Here is a 15774-nt window from a genome sequence, read left to right on the forward strand (position 1 = left end):
CGTCGTGTAAGTAAGCATGAATTACACAGAATAATATATATATAGATATAGACAGTGAGAAGAGCAAAATAGACCAACAAAAATGTGTATGCACCTGTATACTGATGGCGTCATCTTGATGCTGCTATGACTTCATAGCTCTAAAAAAAAATCCATCCGCGGTCTTAACAGACCTGTTTACACTGGCATTTGGTTAAATTAAATATTATATGGCGTGCTTTTTTTATCTTCTTTGTTTTTTTCTTTTTTCTTTTATGTTTTATTCTGTTTTTTACTGCACCATCTTTTACTGTGTATTTTACTTTTGCTCTTGGCCCCTGTTATTGCCAAATAGTTTTAATTGACTATACTGTACTCCACTTTGTGACACTTTGTCTGTGATAAGTGCAAAATATAAATACACTTGACTTACTTACTTAACAGGTGACAATGAAGACATATGTATCCTGCTGCTGCCCATCCCTGATCCCCAGCAGGGAAACGGCTCGTTTCTACCTGCTTTTCGTGCTCATCGCTCTGTACATGCTGGCCGGCGCGGCCATGTTTTCCTCCTTGGAGAGAGGAGCGGAGCTGGAGGCCCACCGGCTCTGGGACACGAGGCTCAGCGACTTCAGTCATGAGTATAATATCAGTTGTGAGAATCTGAAATCTCTATTGCGCCACTATGAAGAGGCGAGGGCCGCGGGCATCCGGTCCAAACCAGGCAGAGCCTTGTGGGACATCCCAGGTGCCTTCTACTTCGTGGGAACTGTCCTCTCCACCATTGGTGAGTCGGGAAGAATATTTTATTGGAAATGGTCACCTCTGATGTTTTATCTCAAATACATACTTGTAAAAAAAAGTGTTTCAGTTCCAAGATTGTTCCTGCCCAACATCATTAATATTTTAGAGTTGTTTTCTTCAAATTATATTCATATGTGGCTTAAGGTTTTCATGAATAAGCATCCTGTGAAAAAAACTTCGGTCAGTTTTAAAGGTATTTGAGTGGATGACTAACAAGCTGTCAGAGGACAAGCCATAGGACAAACGTTACAAATTAAACCAGCCCCGTCTCTGATAATCCATTTACAGCCTGCTGACTCTATCCACTATCTTTAGGCGCTCTCTGTCACCGTGGAAACTGAGGGGAAGATGACACTGAGACCAGATCAATTTCCTTTGTACAACAACTTCCATATTTAATGACTGCAATCATTTAATGATGCAGCTGATGGGATGTTGTGACACTGAAAGAGACTTTCTGGCGTTTCCCGTTTTGTTTCCCCAAGATTTTCCCCAAGATCAAAACACTCATGGCTCATGTGTATTCCCACACTATGAGCTGCCGTAGCAATACTAAAACCCTGTTGTCTTATTATGTCCTCCAGATCTCCCACGTAGACGTTCAGCATTCTGAGACACGATGAAACCACAGGAAGATTATAGAGGATGGGCCTTTATTTATGTTCATGCACCACAGTACACATTTATTTTATTGGGGAAATCAATGACGAATTAATTTGACTCACATTTGTGAGTTTGCAGGGAGGTAAGTAAATAGATGTAATTTGTCTTAAAAATCCATTTATTTAATTAAAATTTCGAATCACTTTTTCAGTTATTTTCCTAATATTTCCAAACCACTACCTTTTACATTTGCTTTGCATTTGTGTTCGACATCTTCTTCCCTTCAGGGCGTGACGACTTGTCATACACATGCGATGCCGAGCGGTAGCTCCATAATCCTCTGTGAAAAGACACCAATGTTATATATGTTATACATGACACCAATGTTTATATGATAGCACGTGTAATCACAGATGAGACCTTTGACCTCAAGTGCTTCTCTTAGGCTTTGGAGTGACGGCCCCCTCCACTGGGACAGGGAAGGTCTTGCTGGTTTTCTACGGGTTGCTGGGCTGCTCGGCCACCATACTCTTCTTCAATCTCTTCCTGGAGAGAGTCATCACGTTACTGAGCTCGCTGATATTCCGATGCCGCGGAAGAACTGCACGCATCGGACCGGGGGGCCGAGCCAGTGAAGGCAACAAAAATGAAGAACCGAAACCATCCGTATACCAAGTCACGCTCATCTTTTCCGTCGTCGCTCTGCTGGTTACATGCGGGGCTGCCGCTCTCTATTCGGCCATGGAGGGCTGGACTTACACGGAGTCCCTCTACTTCTGCTTTGTGGCGTTCAGCACAGTGGGCTTCGGGGACTTTGTCAGTGGCCAGAGAGAGCACCATGAGCACACCTGGGGATACCAGGTTGCAAATTGTCTCCTGATACTCTTGGGGGTGTGCTGCACGTATTCCCTCTTTAACACCATCTCTGTGATCGTCAAACAATGGCTGAACTGGGTGCTGAGAACAATAGCTTGGATGTGTCGCTGTATCCGCCGATATAGGCCGCAACTCGGACCACTGGTCAAACTCTGTTCCTCTGACTCTGAGCCGCCCGCGTGTTATTGTCAAGATGCCACCAGGCATAGACAGCAGGTGCAAGCCGTTTTCAGCTCAGGCCATGGCTCCTTTGTTCCAAATGCTATTGTAAAATGTCTTTGTGAGGAGGCGCAGGTGAAAACGGTGTGCCAAAGAGTGATGGACAAACGAGTTTCTGCAAAACAAGAACAGGATAATAGTTCATATAAAAGGGATATGATCCATGCTAGACCGCTGTCTGCCTGGCAAAGTTAAATGACGTCTGAAGACATCATAACAAAGGCAGCAATAGTAAGCTGTGCCTTTTATTTAGTGATCAAAGAGCAGTTGTTAATGCTGTCTATCTCAGATGACTGAGCTGCAATATGTGATATTCTTGCCCTTGTGTCTTCTTCAACAGTCTGGGTTCAGATTCAAATGCTTATAACGTATTGTTTAACTTGAACTATTTATCCTGCATCCTCTCCACAGTTTGCAGCTTTATAAGATAAAAGCAAAAATATTTCAGCCAAATTGTGCACTGATTACAGAGATCACAAATAATGTTTATTATCCTCTGATGATGTAATGTTTTCTGTGAAATCAATGTGTCAATTTATTTATAGTTTTTATCTGTTAATGTTCTCCAACTAACTTCTGATGCCATGTTGCGTCACTGGCTCTGACAGGTCGTTCATACCAGAGCGATGTCTCCCCCTGCTGGACGGTTTGTAACTTACATGCAAAAACAAGTCCCTGAAGTGCAGTACAGTAAACCTGTGCAAATAAAATATATTTTCTATGTAATAATAAAAAATGTATATCCTTTAAAAAAACCAGGTTTTTAGTAAGTAATTAAATGATAAATGATTAATTATTCATTTAAGTAGGTGCTTTAAAATTTGACTGATGTCGCTGCTCTTAGATCCAGAGGCATACATTCCACAGTTTGGATAAAGGACTAACACACTGATGCAAGATAGCAGCCTAGATAGAGGGCTTTGTCTTAGTTTTAGAATCTGTGTAATTCAGCGTACTAATATTTGTAAAGTCTAAACTTTAAATAGTCAGGGACAAGCCCATAAATACGGATCTAGAAAAGTAATCGCATCTTTACGTGTTTTTAGCTAAAGCATGTGACGATGTGCTCTTTTCTTTCTTCTAATTGATCCGTAGCAGTAGCATTCTGCATGGGCTCCAACTGACTTATACAATCATTTTGGAGACCTGGAAACAAGACACAGTTGAGCAAACTCTTTGATAAAAATATTTCTCTGGGAGAAAGAAAAGGCCGGGCCCTGGTAACAGTTTTTAAATGAAATGTTGCATATATGTAGCTGGAATGTTAGATCAAACTCAATGATAACATTCTAATTAATATATGATGGGCACTGCTTTTCGCTTTTCTTTGGGCCGTCAATTTAAATACACTTTGTTTCATTTCTGAGTTGGATTAAGGAAATATTTGGGCATTCATAAATTGTCAGATATACAGTTTACAAAGCTGTAAAGTTGAGTGAGATCATCACTGCTGGCCATAAAGAGGTCAAGTGGTCAATATATGGTCGGTGAAAAGTAGTGGACAGCCAAGTTAACTCTTTCTGAATATATAAATATGAAAGTATAAGAACTGAACACATGGATAACATCACTTGGTTAAATAATTAGTTCAAAAATATGAACAGTTGCATTGAAAATATCTGGTTCTTTGATATATAGTCACAGATATACATACAAATGTCTCCCAAGGTTAATTTATGCAAGAAACATCAAATCACTGATCTTACAATCATGTCACGTGTGTGACAATGGCAGGCATGAGCTACACAGATGGCCCTGCAAATTAAATAATTTTGCTTTTAATTTATTTATTATAAAAATGGTGGTGAAATCCAGCAATAGTTGAGTTGTGACAGCAACATCAAAACGTTTTAAATTCAGAACTCTTCAGTTCACACATGAAATTACCATTACGTTACATTTTATTCTTTTCCATTCGGCTGACCATTTTATCCATAATAATCCAAGCACCTGAACTAGAGCCACGTGCTACCTCCTGGATGAGGAATGTATCCCACTGAAGATGTGGATAATTAATCTGGAAGAACCATTCCCAGTATAGATCATCCAGGGTCACACCAGGTTATTTACAGTCCGAGCCAGAGACCCAACAGGTCACGCAGAGGTCATGGACAGGAGACTTGAGATGCGTGAGATTTGTGAAAAGACAGAAACAGTTTAGTAGAATTGCATTTTCCGGGGAGAGAAACAGTGAAAATACTGTTAGAAATCATTTTAATTGAACACATGAAGAGGAAAAACCCCTCTAAGGGAAACAAGGGGTCTCTATGGCAACTATTTTAGCCGATGTTAATCCACATCGTCCCTTCTCAGGCGAGGTAGTGGGGTCGTATCTTTGCGCACTTTGTTTTTATAGAGCAACACTTATTGCGTTTGTTTTGCGCTTTTTTTATACGTCAAATTGACATTCGGCAATGTGTAGCAAACACGTTTTGAACTTAAAAATCCATTAACATGTTCAGTGTTTATCAGTGTGCTTGCATTAAGAGGGGAGGACCAAAGCTGTAACGTTGCAGGCGGAGGGATACAGAGCAGAAACAGAGGCAGAGCCCACCGGTGTCGTTGGATTGACGTTTCCGGGCCACTCTGGTGCAACACGGGGATACAGATTCTCCACAGATTTCCCGAGACACACACCGTAATAAAGTTTGATTTAATTGAAGTGCTTTATCAAGAGTATCCGCCATCCAATCGAGGTCACAACGAAGCCGTTCACTGGTCGTTTCGTCATCTTCGCGGAGCTTTGAAACGTCAACGGGACAATGGTGAGTACCGTCTGCTCGCTCTGTTAGCTAGCTGCGGCTACGCCGTCTTCAAACCCAAAGTAACAGCCGCTAATTTAATCGATATAGCGTTAAACCACATCCTCCGCCAACGTTTTATTTTATTTATAGTAACACAACGTAAAGTGCGCCTGACTATTTATCTCGTGTTTTATATGTTTTTTACAAGCTAGCCTGAGACGGAAGGAGGAACCCACACGCGGTGGACGTGTACTTCGCGTTAGCGGGGAGCGGTTATCACTTCGTGGGCCATCCGCCGTCGCAGTGTCGGTCACCGGGTTTCTGAATAACGTTAATTTCCTCCGCGGTGGATCGGAGGAAACTGGTCTTTATTCTCAGTCATCCTCTGCGCCGCGTGACGTGCCGCTACACGTCGCCTTGCGGCCCGTCGTCTGCTGCACTAATGTCTCATCGACCGATGCGGTGCTTTGTGCATAATGTGGTTTAATAACCGTTTGTGTGCTCCGGTCGAGGTTTGCGTGGTTTTCATGGTTTTATTTGGACTCCGGCACTTTTCGAGTGGGCGTGGTGCTGAAGGAGGCGCGGTGTAAAAATAGACCCTCCGAGTGTTAACGTTGGAGCTCGAAACGTGGCGTAAATATTTCGAGAGGGATATGAAAACCCGTTGCTACTAAAACGTTTTAACGCGTCGCTGCAACACCGGCATGGTGTACCTCTCGTTGCTGTGTGTATAGTGACATGCGCAACAAGCGAGGACAAAAAAAGGTTGTAGTCGCCACCGCTTGCGGTTACGTAAAAGCTCCCGGGTGGCGTTTTTCTGCACACCAAACATGTTTGTCATAATGTATGGAGACCATGTTGCAACATGTGTTGGGACTACGTCTTCTCGCACCACCACCATGCATCTCCACTGTTACGTATTGCGCCATAACGTTGAACCGCATTCTGCTCCTGCGGGATGATCCTCTTCCTCGCCCCGCCCCTCCCCCTCGCCCCCCGCATTGGACCAAACCATGCTTGGTGCAGGAGGCTGTCGGGACCCGCAGTGCACCCTCGCACATGGGAATACTCAGGGTGCACTGCGGATATAAATGTATATTTATGTATTGTGAAAGAACAGAAGTGTGATCTGTGTTAGACACCGCCATATCTTATCAAATCACATGCTTGTCTTTATGATTTCTATTTTTGTTTTTTTTATCACCACCAGCCATTGTAGTTTTATAGTTTTATTTATGATATGACATATACCTTTATTCGTCCCACAGTGGGGAAATTTCAAAAATCACAGCAGCGGTGCACATCAGAGCATTAATAAAAATAATTATAAAACTAAATACTAAAAAACTAAATACTAAGACTAAATATACAGGGGGAAAACAAAGTAAAGTACAATTAGAAAGGGCAATGTGATCTTGTGCCTACGGATTACTTGAAAAGCAGAAATACTATTGTACTTTTCACAGCAGTCTTTAAAATATATATATATCTCCTGACACTGAACTGTGATCCAGACACCGCTTGCTTCAGCACCGCTGAATCGCTCGGCAGTGGACGGGGTGAAGACTCTGCAGTAATGTCTTGCTCCCCGTCTTTAACCCCCCTCCCCAACCAACACGGTGACTCATTGAATTCGACTCGAATAACACGTGGCGTTACCGACACGCCGAGCTCCAGAAATGTTAGCTTTAATCTATTTGCCTTTGAAAAAGCAAGGGCTTCTAAGAAACTAATTTATTCCTGTGTGTGTGTGGTGCCAGAGCAAATGGACGATTAAAACAAGATTGTTTATTTAATGGATTTGCTCCAACTCTATGGGTTCAATATCAACTTTTGACTGTACTCTGATAAATGAGCCCCAAGTGGGCGCTATATTAATGTAGGCTTATAGGTGTTATTGGCAGGGTTCGTACGGTCATGGAAAACCTGGAAAAGTCATGGAATTTTAAAATGGTCATTTCCAGGTCTGGAAAAGTCCTGGAAAAAACTTAAATCATAAAAGTCATGGAAATTTGTTAAAATCACATCTCATTCACGCCGAGTTTGAAATAATTAATATTTTTTAAAGAAAGACGCTCAAAATATAAGCCGGCGTACGCCCTCAATACGCAACATTTCTACAGTGTTCATGTTTATACTGAGATTTCAGTTTAGTCATGGAAATTTGGTTTAAAGTCCTGGAAATCCATCGGTCAAAATGTGTAAGAACCCTGTATTGGGTGCCACAGTTCAGTTAATGCTGTGCCAGTTGTTTCCAAGTCATTTAAAATATAATTTCCAGACAATACAAAGGACACAAAGCCGCCACTGCTGTAAAGCAACAGTTGGCGCATGGGGTTTGTCGACGATGATAAAACCAGCCTCACATCTGCTCAGTAGAAAACGATGCGATGCAGTGGTGAGTTATGGTGATATTAAGTGTGCTACATTGGCGACCCTGTTCGCGTCTCACTAATTATAGCAGGTGTGTGTATTTCGGGCGGAGAGGTATTTATACCCGTCCCTCCTCGCACTTTCTCAGCCTGAAGTGGGCATGTTGACTGACTTGAACAGGCCCGGTAAGACCGAGAGAAGACGGCAACGTGACGTATCGGATGAAGTTGAAAATTAGTTGGGTGTCATGCAGAAGTAAAAGCACTCGTCAGAGCAGCGGGTTTGGATTACATCCTCGCGCTGATCTTAGTCTCTGTGTTAAATAGTATTCAGTGTTTTTCATTGATAAAACTAAATTACTGTATCTAATGATGACATTTAGTCAAACAACTATGTTGCTTCTAACATCTTTGAGCTCAAATCAGCACTGACAGTCCAACACGCAGGTGTTCTAATGACGTGACGTCACCTGATTGGGAGCATGCATTCTGACGAGTTATTCAACTTTAATATACAATACTAAATGATATATGTTAAACTAAACATTCTTTCATATCATAATGAAAAGGATTTATATTCAGTTACCTTTTAAAATCTTTTAAAACTAAATTATTCTAACAAATGAAATGATGCATTTGGCTCTTACACCCTAATTTAGTTAGTCTGTTTTTAATTTTATTTGGTTTTTTAATTAATTTTTTTATTTTCCATTTTATTTTTAATATCTACTTTTAAATGTAATATTGGTTTCTTGCTATTCCACTTGTTTTGCTTTGACTCTCTGTGGAGCACTTTGTAAACATTGTTTTTAAAGGTGCTATATAAATAAAGTTATTATTACTACCAAGTCTGGTATTTTATGACGGATCATCTTTCAAAGAGAAAGTATTATTCAATCAGCACCTTCCTCATAAAGGACGGTGAGGTTGAACAGTATTTGGCTGTGTTTTTTTTTTAGCTTTGCATATTGAAGTATATTCTTTACCTCCGGGTCAGATACAGTTACCTGGCCCAGCTGTGAGATATCAGTCTGACTTTAATTGGTTTGTTCAGAGTCCATTTGCACCGATCTGTGTGTTGATTTAACAGAGAAGGGCTCCTCATGAGGCGTACCCAAAGCTTTTATCTCGTTAATCATTGTACCGGAAGATTTAATCCCAAATTAATCTTTTTATTATTATTATCGAACACTCACCCAATGAAGGCATGAAAAGTGACTGTTAAATCTGTAGTTTCCGTCTTCACAAAGAACAGCAGTGTGGCAGAAACACAATTGTGAAATGCAGAATTAGCATTAACAGGGCTGCTCAACACATCATTTTCATGATTGAATATCGGTGTTATTTTAATGTCTTTATTCTTTTGTTAACAGGCTGATCAGCTGACTGAGGAGCAGATTGCTGGTGAGTGCATTTTTGGTTTGTTTACGGTTTAGCGGACTAATTCTCCACTACACCTGCGGAACTAGAGTGTTTTAATAGATTTAAGTGATCAGAAATTTTAATTTGAATAGTAAAAATCAATAATATGAAAGGTTTAGAGTCGCAGGATGACACCTTGCATGTAAAGCTCGCATTTGCACAGACATGTTCGACAGTGCCCCAGTGTTTTTACTCGGGCTGTAATGTATCGTCAGTCCGTATCCCACAGGTTTTGTTCCTTCCGAGCATTGAATTAGTCACAGACCCTGTTCATGCTCCGCATGTGTTTTCTATTCAGACTAAAACGTTCTTTCAAAACTAAAAGTGGAGGACCTGCACCGCCATGAATGCTCGTGGCGTACTCATGTATTTTTTTTTCTTTCTTTCTTTCTGTAAATGCAGAATTCAAGGAGGCGTTCTCGCTGTTCGACAAGGATGGCGACGGCACAATCACGACCAAGGAGCTGGGCACCGTGATGCGCTCCCTGGGACAGAACCCCACCGAGGCGGAGCTGCAGGACATGATCAATGAGGTGGATGCCGACGGTGAGGATGAAAAGCACCAGGAAATCACACTTGTTGAGACTTATAATTGCCAACGTTTCAGGGGGTGATCTTCATGTCACGTGTTCCTCTAGTCTGGCATTAAACTACTGGAAAGTTCCACCAGTATATGCATTCTGGAGGTATTTAGTGCATCAGCTGAAGCACTTTTAATTTATCAGAATTTATATCATCCTTTAGAAATGTGACACTTTCCCCTGGTGACTGTAATCGTCTGCCAGATTATCCCTCCCTGTTACCGATGCGATGTGCCAGAATCTGACTCTTTTCTTTGTTTAACCGCGTAGGCAACGGGACCATCGACTTCCCTGAGTTCCTGACCATGATGGCCAGGAAGATGAAGGACACTGACAGTGAGGAGGAGATCAGAGAAGCCTTCAGAGTCTTTGACAAGGTACGTAAGACTGACTACGCCGCACATATAAACCAGCACCACGCAACTGAAGTAGGACTTTTTAAATATCTATTTTCCATACCCATAAGAAAGGACAAACATGTTCAATATATTCAAGTATGTTTAGAGTGACATGGTCACTTATGTTTTCCAGCACTTTAGTCCATTCAAAGGCTTTTTATTGGTGTCTGCTCGATCAACAATAAGCTCGAGCAAATGTTTAACATTGAGCTCTAAGTCCAGGTGAGGCTGAAGGAGTGGCCTCTGTTAGTGAAGAATAGTCAAACACTTTAGTGCTGATGAGACAAAGATAATCACGTTAGGCTGACCAAAACATCGTAGTAGGACACTGGATTCAGCTTCACAATAGTTCCTCTGTTGGCCGTTGGCAGGACGGTAACGGCTACATCAGTGCAGCAGAGTTACGGCACGTCATGACCAACCTCGGGGAGAAGCTCACCGACGAGGAGGTGGACGAGATGATCCGCGAGGCCGACATTGACGGAGACGGTCAAGTCAACTATGAGGGTGAGATGTGTTTGTTTTTTGTTGGTGATTTTTATATTAATAACACAAATTACAATCTTGCGGCTGATAGCATTTCTTCTCTTGACTTGTTTTCCCTGTTTGTGTTTTACTCGAATCTAAGGAACACATGTATTGTTATTTCAATTGCAAAATATCCTTTTATGAAAGGCGTTTGCATATTCTTTTAGGTACATAACACGGTAAACTAACTGATATTGCCATTGTTTTTCATATTTTTGTTCACATATACAAACCCACCACCCCTCTCACTGATACACCCACCTAGAGGAGCAGGAAAATAAATACATAAAAAGAGTTCAGCTCATTTTGCCGAGCCAGACGTCTACATATGTACCCAAACACACGTACATCTGGTACATCTGTATGAAGACACACCTGCGTCACGCTACAGAGTAATTACCCAGTCATCACACCAGTACCATATACCCCCAAATTAAATGACATGGATTGGCCAGTCGGCATATTTTTAACAATTTCTTGTACCCGAATTAAAGTTGTAGCGTCTTTCTTTGACGCATCGTTTTCTGTTCACAGAGTTTGTCCAGATGATGACCGCCAAGTGAAGAGAACTCTGACATCTCTCTCAACGTTGCTTGTCCTCCTCAGATCACTGTTTTTAAGAACCAAAAAAAAAAGAACAATTATCAGATGATAAACCAACGCCCCCTCCCCACCCCCAAAAAGAAAAAAATCACTTTAGAATTAAAACAATTGGCACTTGAGTACATCCACCTCTACGGTATCTGTTTAGCAAACACCAGCAGAATAATCCCGAGAGAAGTTAACGGGCCGAGCTTTAAGAGGGCCGAGGCCCCGTACTTCAGACCAGGTTTCTGCTGAGTCACCCAGCTCCTGATTTTAATTTCGAGGGAGGAGCAACACTGAAAAGGCTGAAGGATTGGAGCCACAGTTGGTCTCGAGAAATGTCTATTTCATCCTTTCCAATATTTAACAAAGAGCTCTAGTCGCTGAATTAAGTCCTCTTCTTGCATGCGCCCTTTCTGAGGCGGCCTCTTCTCCCAACCAGGAGGCTCTGGTCAGAACCAGCGGTCAGACCGTGTACACACACACACACACACACACCAGAGGTATATACATTACTATATCGCTATATATCTGTAAACATTTGTGTCACTATTGGTTATTGCAAGAGCAAATAGTTGCGGTGTTGGGCGTTCGCTGGCGCTCGGTTGCGGTTGCAATACCTTTGGAAGAGTTCAGAGAAGAGCGAGAGGCAGAGAAGTGCTGACGGTGTTCTCCTCTTGGGGGTGACATGCCGTCTGGTTGTGAGTCGTGGGCGTGACGGCGTGCCTGCAGCGCTGAGTGGAGACACTAGTATCTGATATTGCTTCAGGAGGATTATTGAGAAAACAACACTTGCACTGGACTGCAGTTAATATATTTGTTCTGCAACGTTCAGATATCCTGTTGATACAATATTGATGTAATGCTTTATGAATGTGTTCTCAATTATTAATGTATTAATGACAACTTTTGGTCACCAAATATATCCATATATATTAGTGTATCGTAAAATTGTTGTAGTAAATGACCTGTGATATGTTTTCCCTTTTTTTTGGGGGGTTTTGAAATTTGCCATAATACTCTAAAACGCCTCGACCTTCTCGCAAGACTCGTAATTCAATAGAAAATAATACAACTTAATAAAATAGCGTATAAAAAGTACATGCAGTTGAACATAATCACACTTTGGTATATAAACTGTGTGGATATTAAAAAAGGTTTTTGCTGTAGAAGAAAAAGAAACCAACTGTTGCTGTTGCTATGACAACTCGTATGTTACACTCCTTGTCCGTGTTGGTGTCTGATCTTCGACCAGTCCAGTGGTTCAAACTTCAATCTGCTTGCCGCTTTTACGGGAAAACTAAAATACATAATATTCACAACAAACAGTTTGGTGGGCGTGATGTGTTTTTTATTTGGGCCGTCGGAGTGGAACTTTTAAGATGTGGCTGAAAAGGTGTAGCAAAGAATTCATCTTCGGAAGTCAGATCGCTTTTGGCTTTTGAACAGTCGCCTAAATTTAAGAAGCTGGTTAGCTGAGGTATCGTTTGATATCCTCAGAGCACGAAACTTAAAATACTGCTCCGCTTGAGGCGTTTAAATCAGTTAACCTTTTGATCCGGAATGTCGGGAAATTAATTGACTGTTAGCTTCTGAAGGTACCTCAAAAAAATGTAAAGATGTGATATTTTACATAAATCAATAAACTGAGCTTTACTTCACCTGCATTTCACTTTATCATCTTTTTAATGTCACGTGAATTCATATTTTACACACATCCTGTCTTCAGTGTTGCAATATGTCTTTCCCCCCCCCCTGGCCAGGAAGGAGCGCTAATCCTCTCCAGTCTGTCTCAGATTGGGTCAGGCCAAGTCCCTCTAGTTCTTAACGGAGGAACTATCTCAGGCTCGGGCTATATTTAGTGGCTCATGAGACGCTATACTGCAGCCAGTGATAATCCAGGTCAGCTGGGGTCGTGACCTTTCACCCACACAAATGCAAACAAGGGGCCCTCGCCTTCCAGTTGACGGGCAACAGCCAATGGAATGAGGCGTTCTCTGGGGCAGGTACATGTGATTGGATGTGCTAATTGGTTAAGTCGATAAGGAAAATGAATTATGAAACGGGAGCATACTCAGCAGGAAGTGTATGAAGAGCAACGACATCCATTTACTCAAGTACTGCTTGAGGTATTTGTACATGCTACTTTATACTATTTCAGAGGGATATGTGTTACTTTTAAATCCACTACTATTTGATGTAGGTGCAGCATTTCTACATTTATATGTACAGTAAATGCATTACAACTTGATGCAAAAGTATAGATTAAACTAAATTTATGTTTACCACGTCTTTAATCCACATGCTGATGTAATTAGACACGATTAACGAGTAAAGGTTCACTTCGTCGAGTTCTAGACTTCATACACATCTATAAAAATTAAATACATTTAAACATGATATGGTACAAAAGCTTCCACCATAACGTCAACACTTGGAGTTGTTTCAACAGCCTCTAACTAGTGTGTCTCATGTGGGACGCGCTGTGAGGCTGAGGCCAGAGAAAAGTACATTTAGCTGGTTTTACGCCAGCTAGTTCGAAATATGACTTGTATGTGGTATATTGGATCGAGCACTCGGTGCTCGATTCTATTCGACTGTCATCACTACAGAGTTCGGTGATAGTTTGTTCATGCCTGGGAGTTGTGTGTGATTAACCCGCGAGTAAAAGATCTAACTTGTGCTGCATCCTCGTCTCCGTGCATTTGTATCTAACAGTGATTTAGATAACCCACGAATAGTATACAACTATAACAGTGACTTTATACATAGAGCATAAAGACACAACAGTGTACGTGTGTGCACGCGATGTGTATTGTCTGGAATAATGTGTTTGCTCGGGTGCACCACACCCACGATCCATAACTACGCGTGTAACCGAACCGCCCTTTTCATTCTCATTATCTACCTGGGCTAAGTGGTTGTGGAGTAGTATGTCAACTCTGCCGTGCTGAGTATGTTGCTATTTTAGGAATAATAGTTTTGTTCTGTTTGTAGAGTTTCCATATCACGTGTGTCGTGTCACTTTAAGATCACATTACATACCACAATAACCGCTGGGTATATATAATTAATCGCCCGCTTCTACTGAAACAAACGTACTGGAGATACACAGAGTATGTTTTTAAGGTGTGTTTTATTTACATTATTTATATACAGACACGGCATCCCTGGTTACATTTCATTTCCTCTCACATTTCCAGCTGGCATCAACAACAAAACCGAGCTGATCTTTATAAAGACAGCCTCTACAACAGTGGTTCCCGTCTTTTTTTGTGGTCTTGTGAACCCATTATTAAAACAAAACTGCACAGCAGAAATATGATATGTGCTTTCCTTTTTAATCATCTCACGACTCGTTGAGACGCCCTGACCCCCGTTAAGAAGGCTCTGCAAGAACTTTTGTTCAAACCGCCATCTACTCCAATTGTTTTAGTGAACTGATAACTCAGTGGCTGTCTGAAGGATGTCCGAGAGGCCATCCCATAATGTTTTATCTGCATCCAAGAAAGCACTTTAGCTGCTGCATGCTTTAAAATGGGATGCAGGCACCAGTGCACTATATATATATATATATATATTTATATATATATTTATTTATATGTATTTATTTATATATATATATTTATATATAAATATATTTATATATATGTATGTGCAGGTTTTGCCTTTGAGATGAAGACATATGTTCACGCATACTTGATGGTTGTGTCAGATGTGAAAACCAACATATCTATTATGAAAACACCTCAATCTTATCTTTTAAGATCCTTTTTGCCATTCCTGTGTGTATTGGATAGTTGTTGGAAAGTGTCACATGTATTCATATCAATTCAGTTTATTTTGTATCACAAATAACATATTTCCCTCAGAGGGCTTTACAATCTGTACACATCCGACATCCCTGACCTTTGACCTCACATCAGATCAGGAAAAACTCCCAAGAAAACAGGGGGAAAAAACTTTTACTGGGAAAAAAATGGAAGAAACCTTCAGGAAAGCAACGGAGGAGCCCTCTCCAGGATAAATCCTCCACATGAATATTAAAATCTCCTAATAACCTTCTCAGTTTTAAGGACTAAACTTAATAGAAACTCAAAAGATTCAGATAGAAATTCTGAATATGGACCTGGGACAGTATAACAAATATAATTGTCTGTAATGTTTTCCAGGTTGGATGAAAAATACTAAGAATAAGGCTTTCAAATGAGTTTAAGTTTAATTCAGGTTTAGGATTTATTCATCGACTTGAGTAAAAAACAAAAAACCTGCTATACTCCACCTCCTCGGCCGGTGAGAAATGTGAATATTAATATGACTTGGAGGAGTTGATTTATTTAGGCTGACATCTTCTTCATGACTCAACCAGGTGTCAGGAGGATACAATTATATAAAATAATTTACTAATACAGCTTTAGATTAAAGAGATCTAATTGTTAGGAGTCCTAACATGAGGATGTATGTGCTTTCTCCCCTCCTGTGTGCTTTCTTTCTTTCTCTCTCTCCCTCCCTTTGTTTTTGTCTTCCGGTGCCAATCAGGTGATTGGTTGCCACCTGTGCAGCCCGGTCGTGCTGTTCCTGGGTTTCCACCGAGTTCAGGCTGGCCAATCAGCAGCAGCCGAGGACCCCTGAGGTGTCACACTTTGTCTTGTTCTGTGCCTGT

At 41.1% G+C, this 15774-nt stretch overlaps 2 protein-coding genes across 2 annotated transcripts; both read left to right on the forward strand.

Annotated features, from left to right (window-relative positions):
- Positions 1 to 429: 429 nt before the first annotated feature.
- On the forward strand, positions 430 to 3605 carry si:ch211-261a10.5 (potassium channel subfamily K member 13). The gene is made up of 3 exons (XM_056442057.1): positions 430 to 766; positions 1832 to 2371; positions 3577 to 3605. Exons 1-3 carry the CDS (start codon positions 430 to 432, stop codon positions 3603 to 3605), a joined length of 906 nt encoding a protein of 301 aa, XP_056298032.1.
- Positions 3606 to 5031: 1426 nt separating this feature from the next.
- calm3a (calmodulin 3a (phosphorylase kinase, delta)) lies at positions 5032 to 12772 on the forward strand. Its single transcript, XM_056440976.1, has 6 exons — positions 5032 to 5246; positions 8971 to 9001; positions 9422 to 9565; positions 9871 to 9977; positions 10370 to 10505; positions 11061 to 12772. The coding sequence occupies exons 1-6, from the start codon at positions 5244 to 5246 to the stop codon at positions 11087 to 11089; spliced, it is 450 nt and encodes a 149-aa protein (XP_056296951.1). The 5' UTR covers positions 5032 to 5243; the 3' UTR covers positions 11090 to 12772.
- Positions 12773 to 15774: the final 3002 nt, after the last annotated feature.

Source organism: Pseudoliparis swirei, chromosome 20 (genome assembly GCF_029220125.1).
Source record: "Pseudoliparis swirei isolate HS2019 ecotype Mariana Trench chromosome 20, NWPU_hadal_v1, whole genome shotgun sequence".
In the NCBI taxonomy this organism is placed as follows: Eukaryota; Metazoa; Chordata; class Actinopteri; order Perciformes; family Liparidae; genus Pseudoliparis; species Pseudoliparis swirei.

Excerpts from the sequence above, each read along its gene's own strand:
- si:ch211-261a10.5 (XM_056442057.1), top strand. The coding sequence starts at position 430 with ATGAAGACATATGTATCCTGCTGCTGCCCATCCCTGATCCCCAGCAGG. Across the intron at positions 767-1,831 it reads AACTGTCCTCTCCACCATTG|GCTTTGGAGTGACGGCCCCC; the intron begins GTGAGTCGGGAA and ends TGCTTCTCTTAG. Across the intron at positions 2,372-3,576 it reads AATAGCTTGGATGTGTCGCT|CAGTAGCATTCTGCATGGGC; the intron begins GTATCCGCCGAT and ends ATTGATCCGTAG.
- calm3a (XM_056440976.1), top strand. Across the intron at positions 9,002-9,421 it reads GACTGAGGAGCAGATTGCTG|AATTCAAGGAGGCGTTCTCG; the intron begins GTGAGTGCATTT and ends CTGTAAATGCAG. Across the intron at positions 9,978-10,369 it reads CCTTCAGAGTCTTTGACAAG|GACGGTAACGGCTACATCAG; the intron begins GTACGTAAGACT and ends GGCCGTTGGCAG.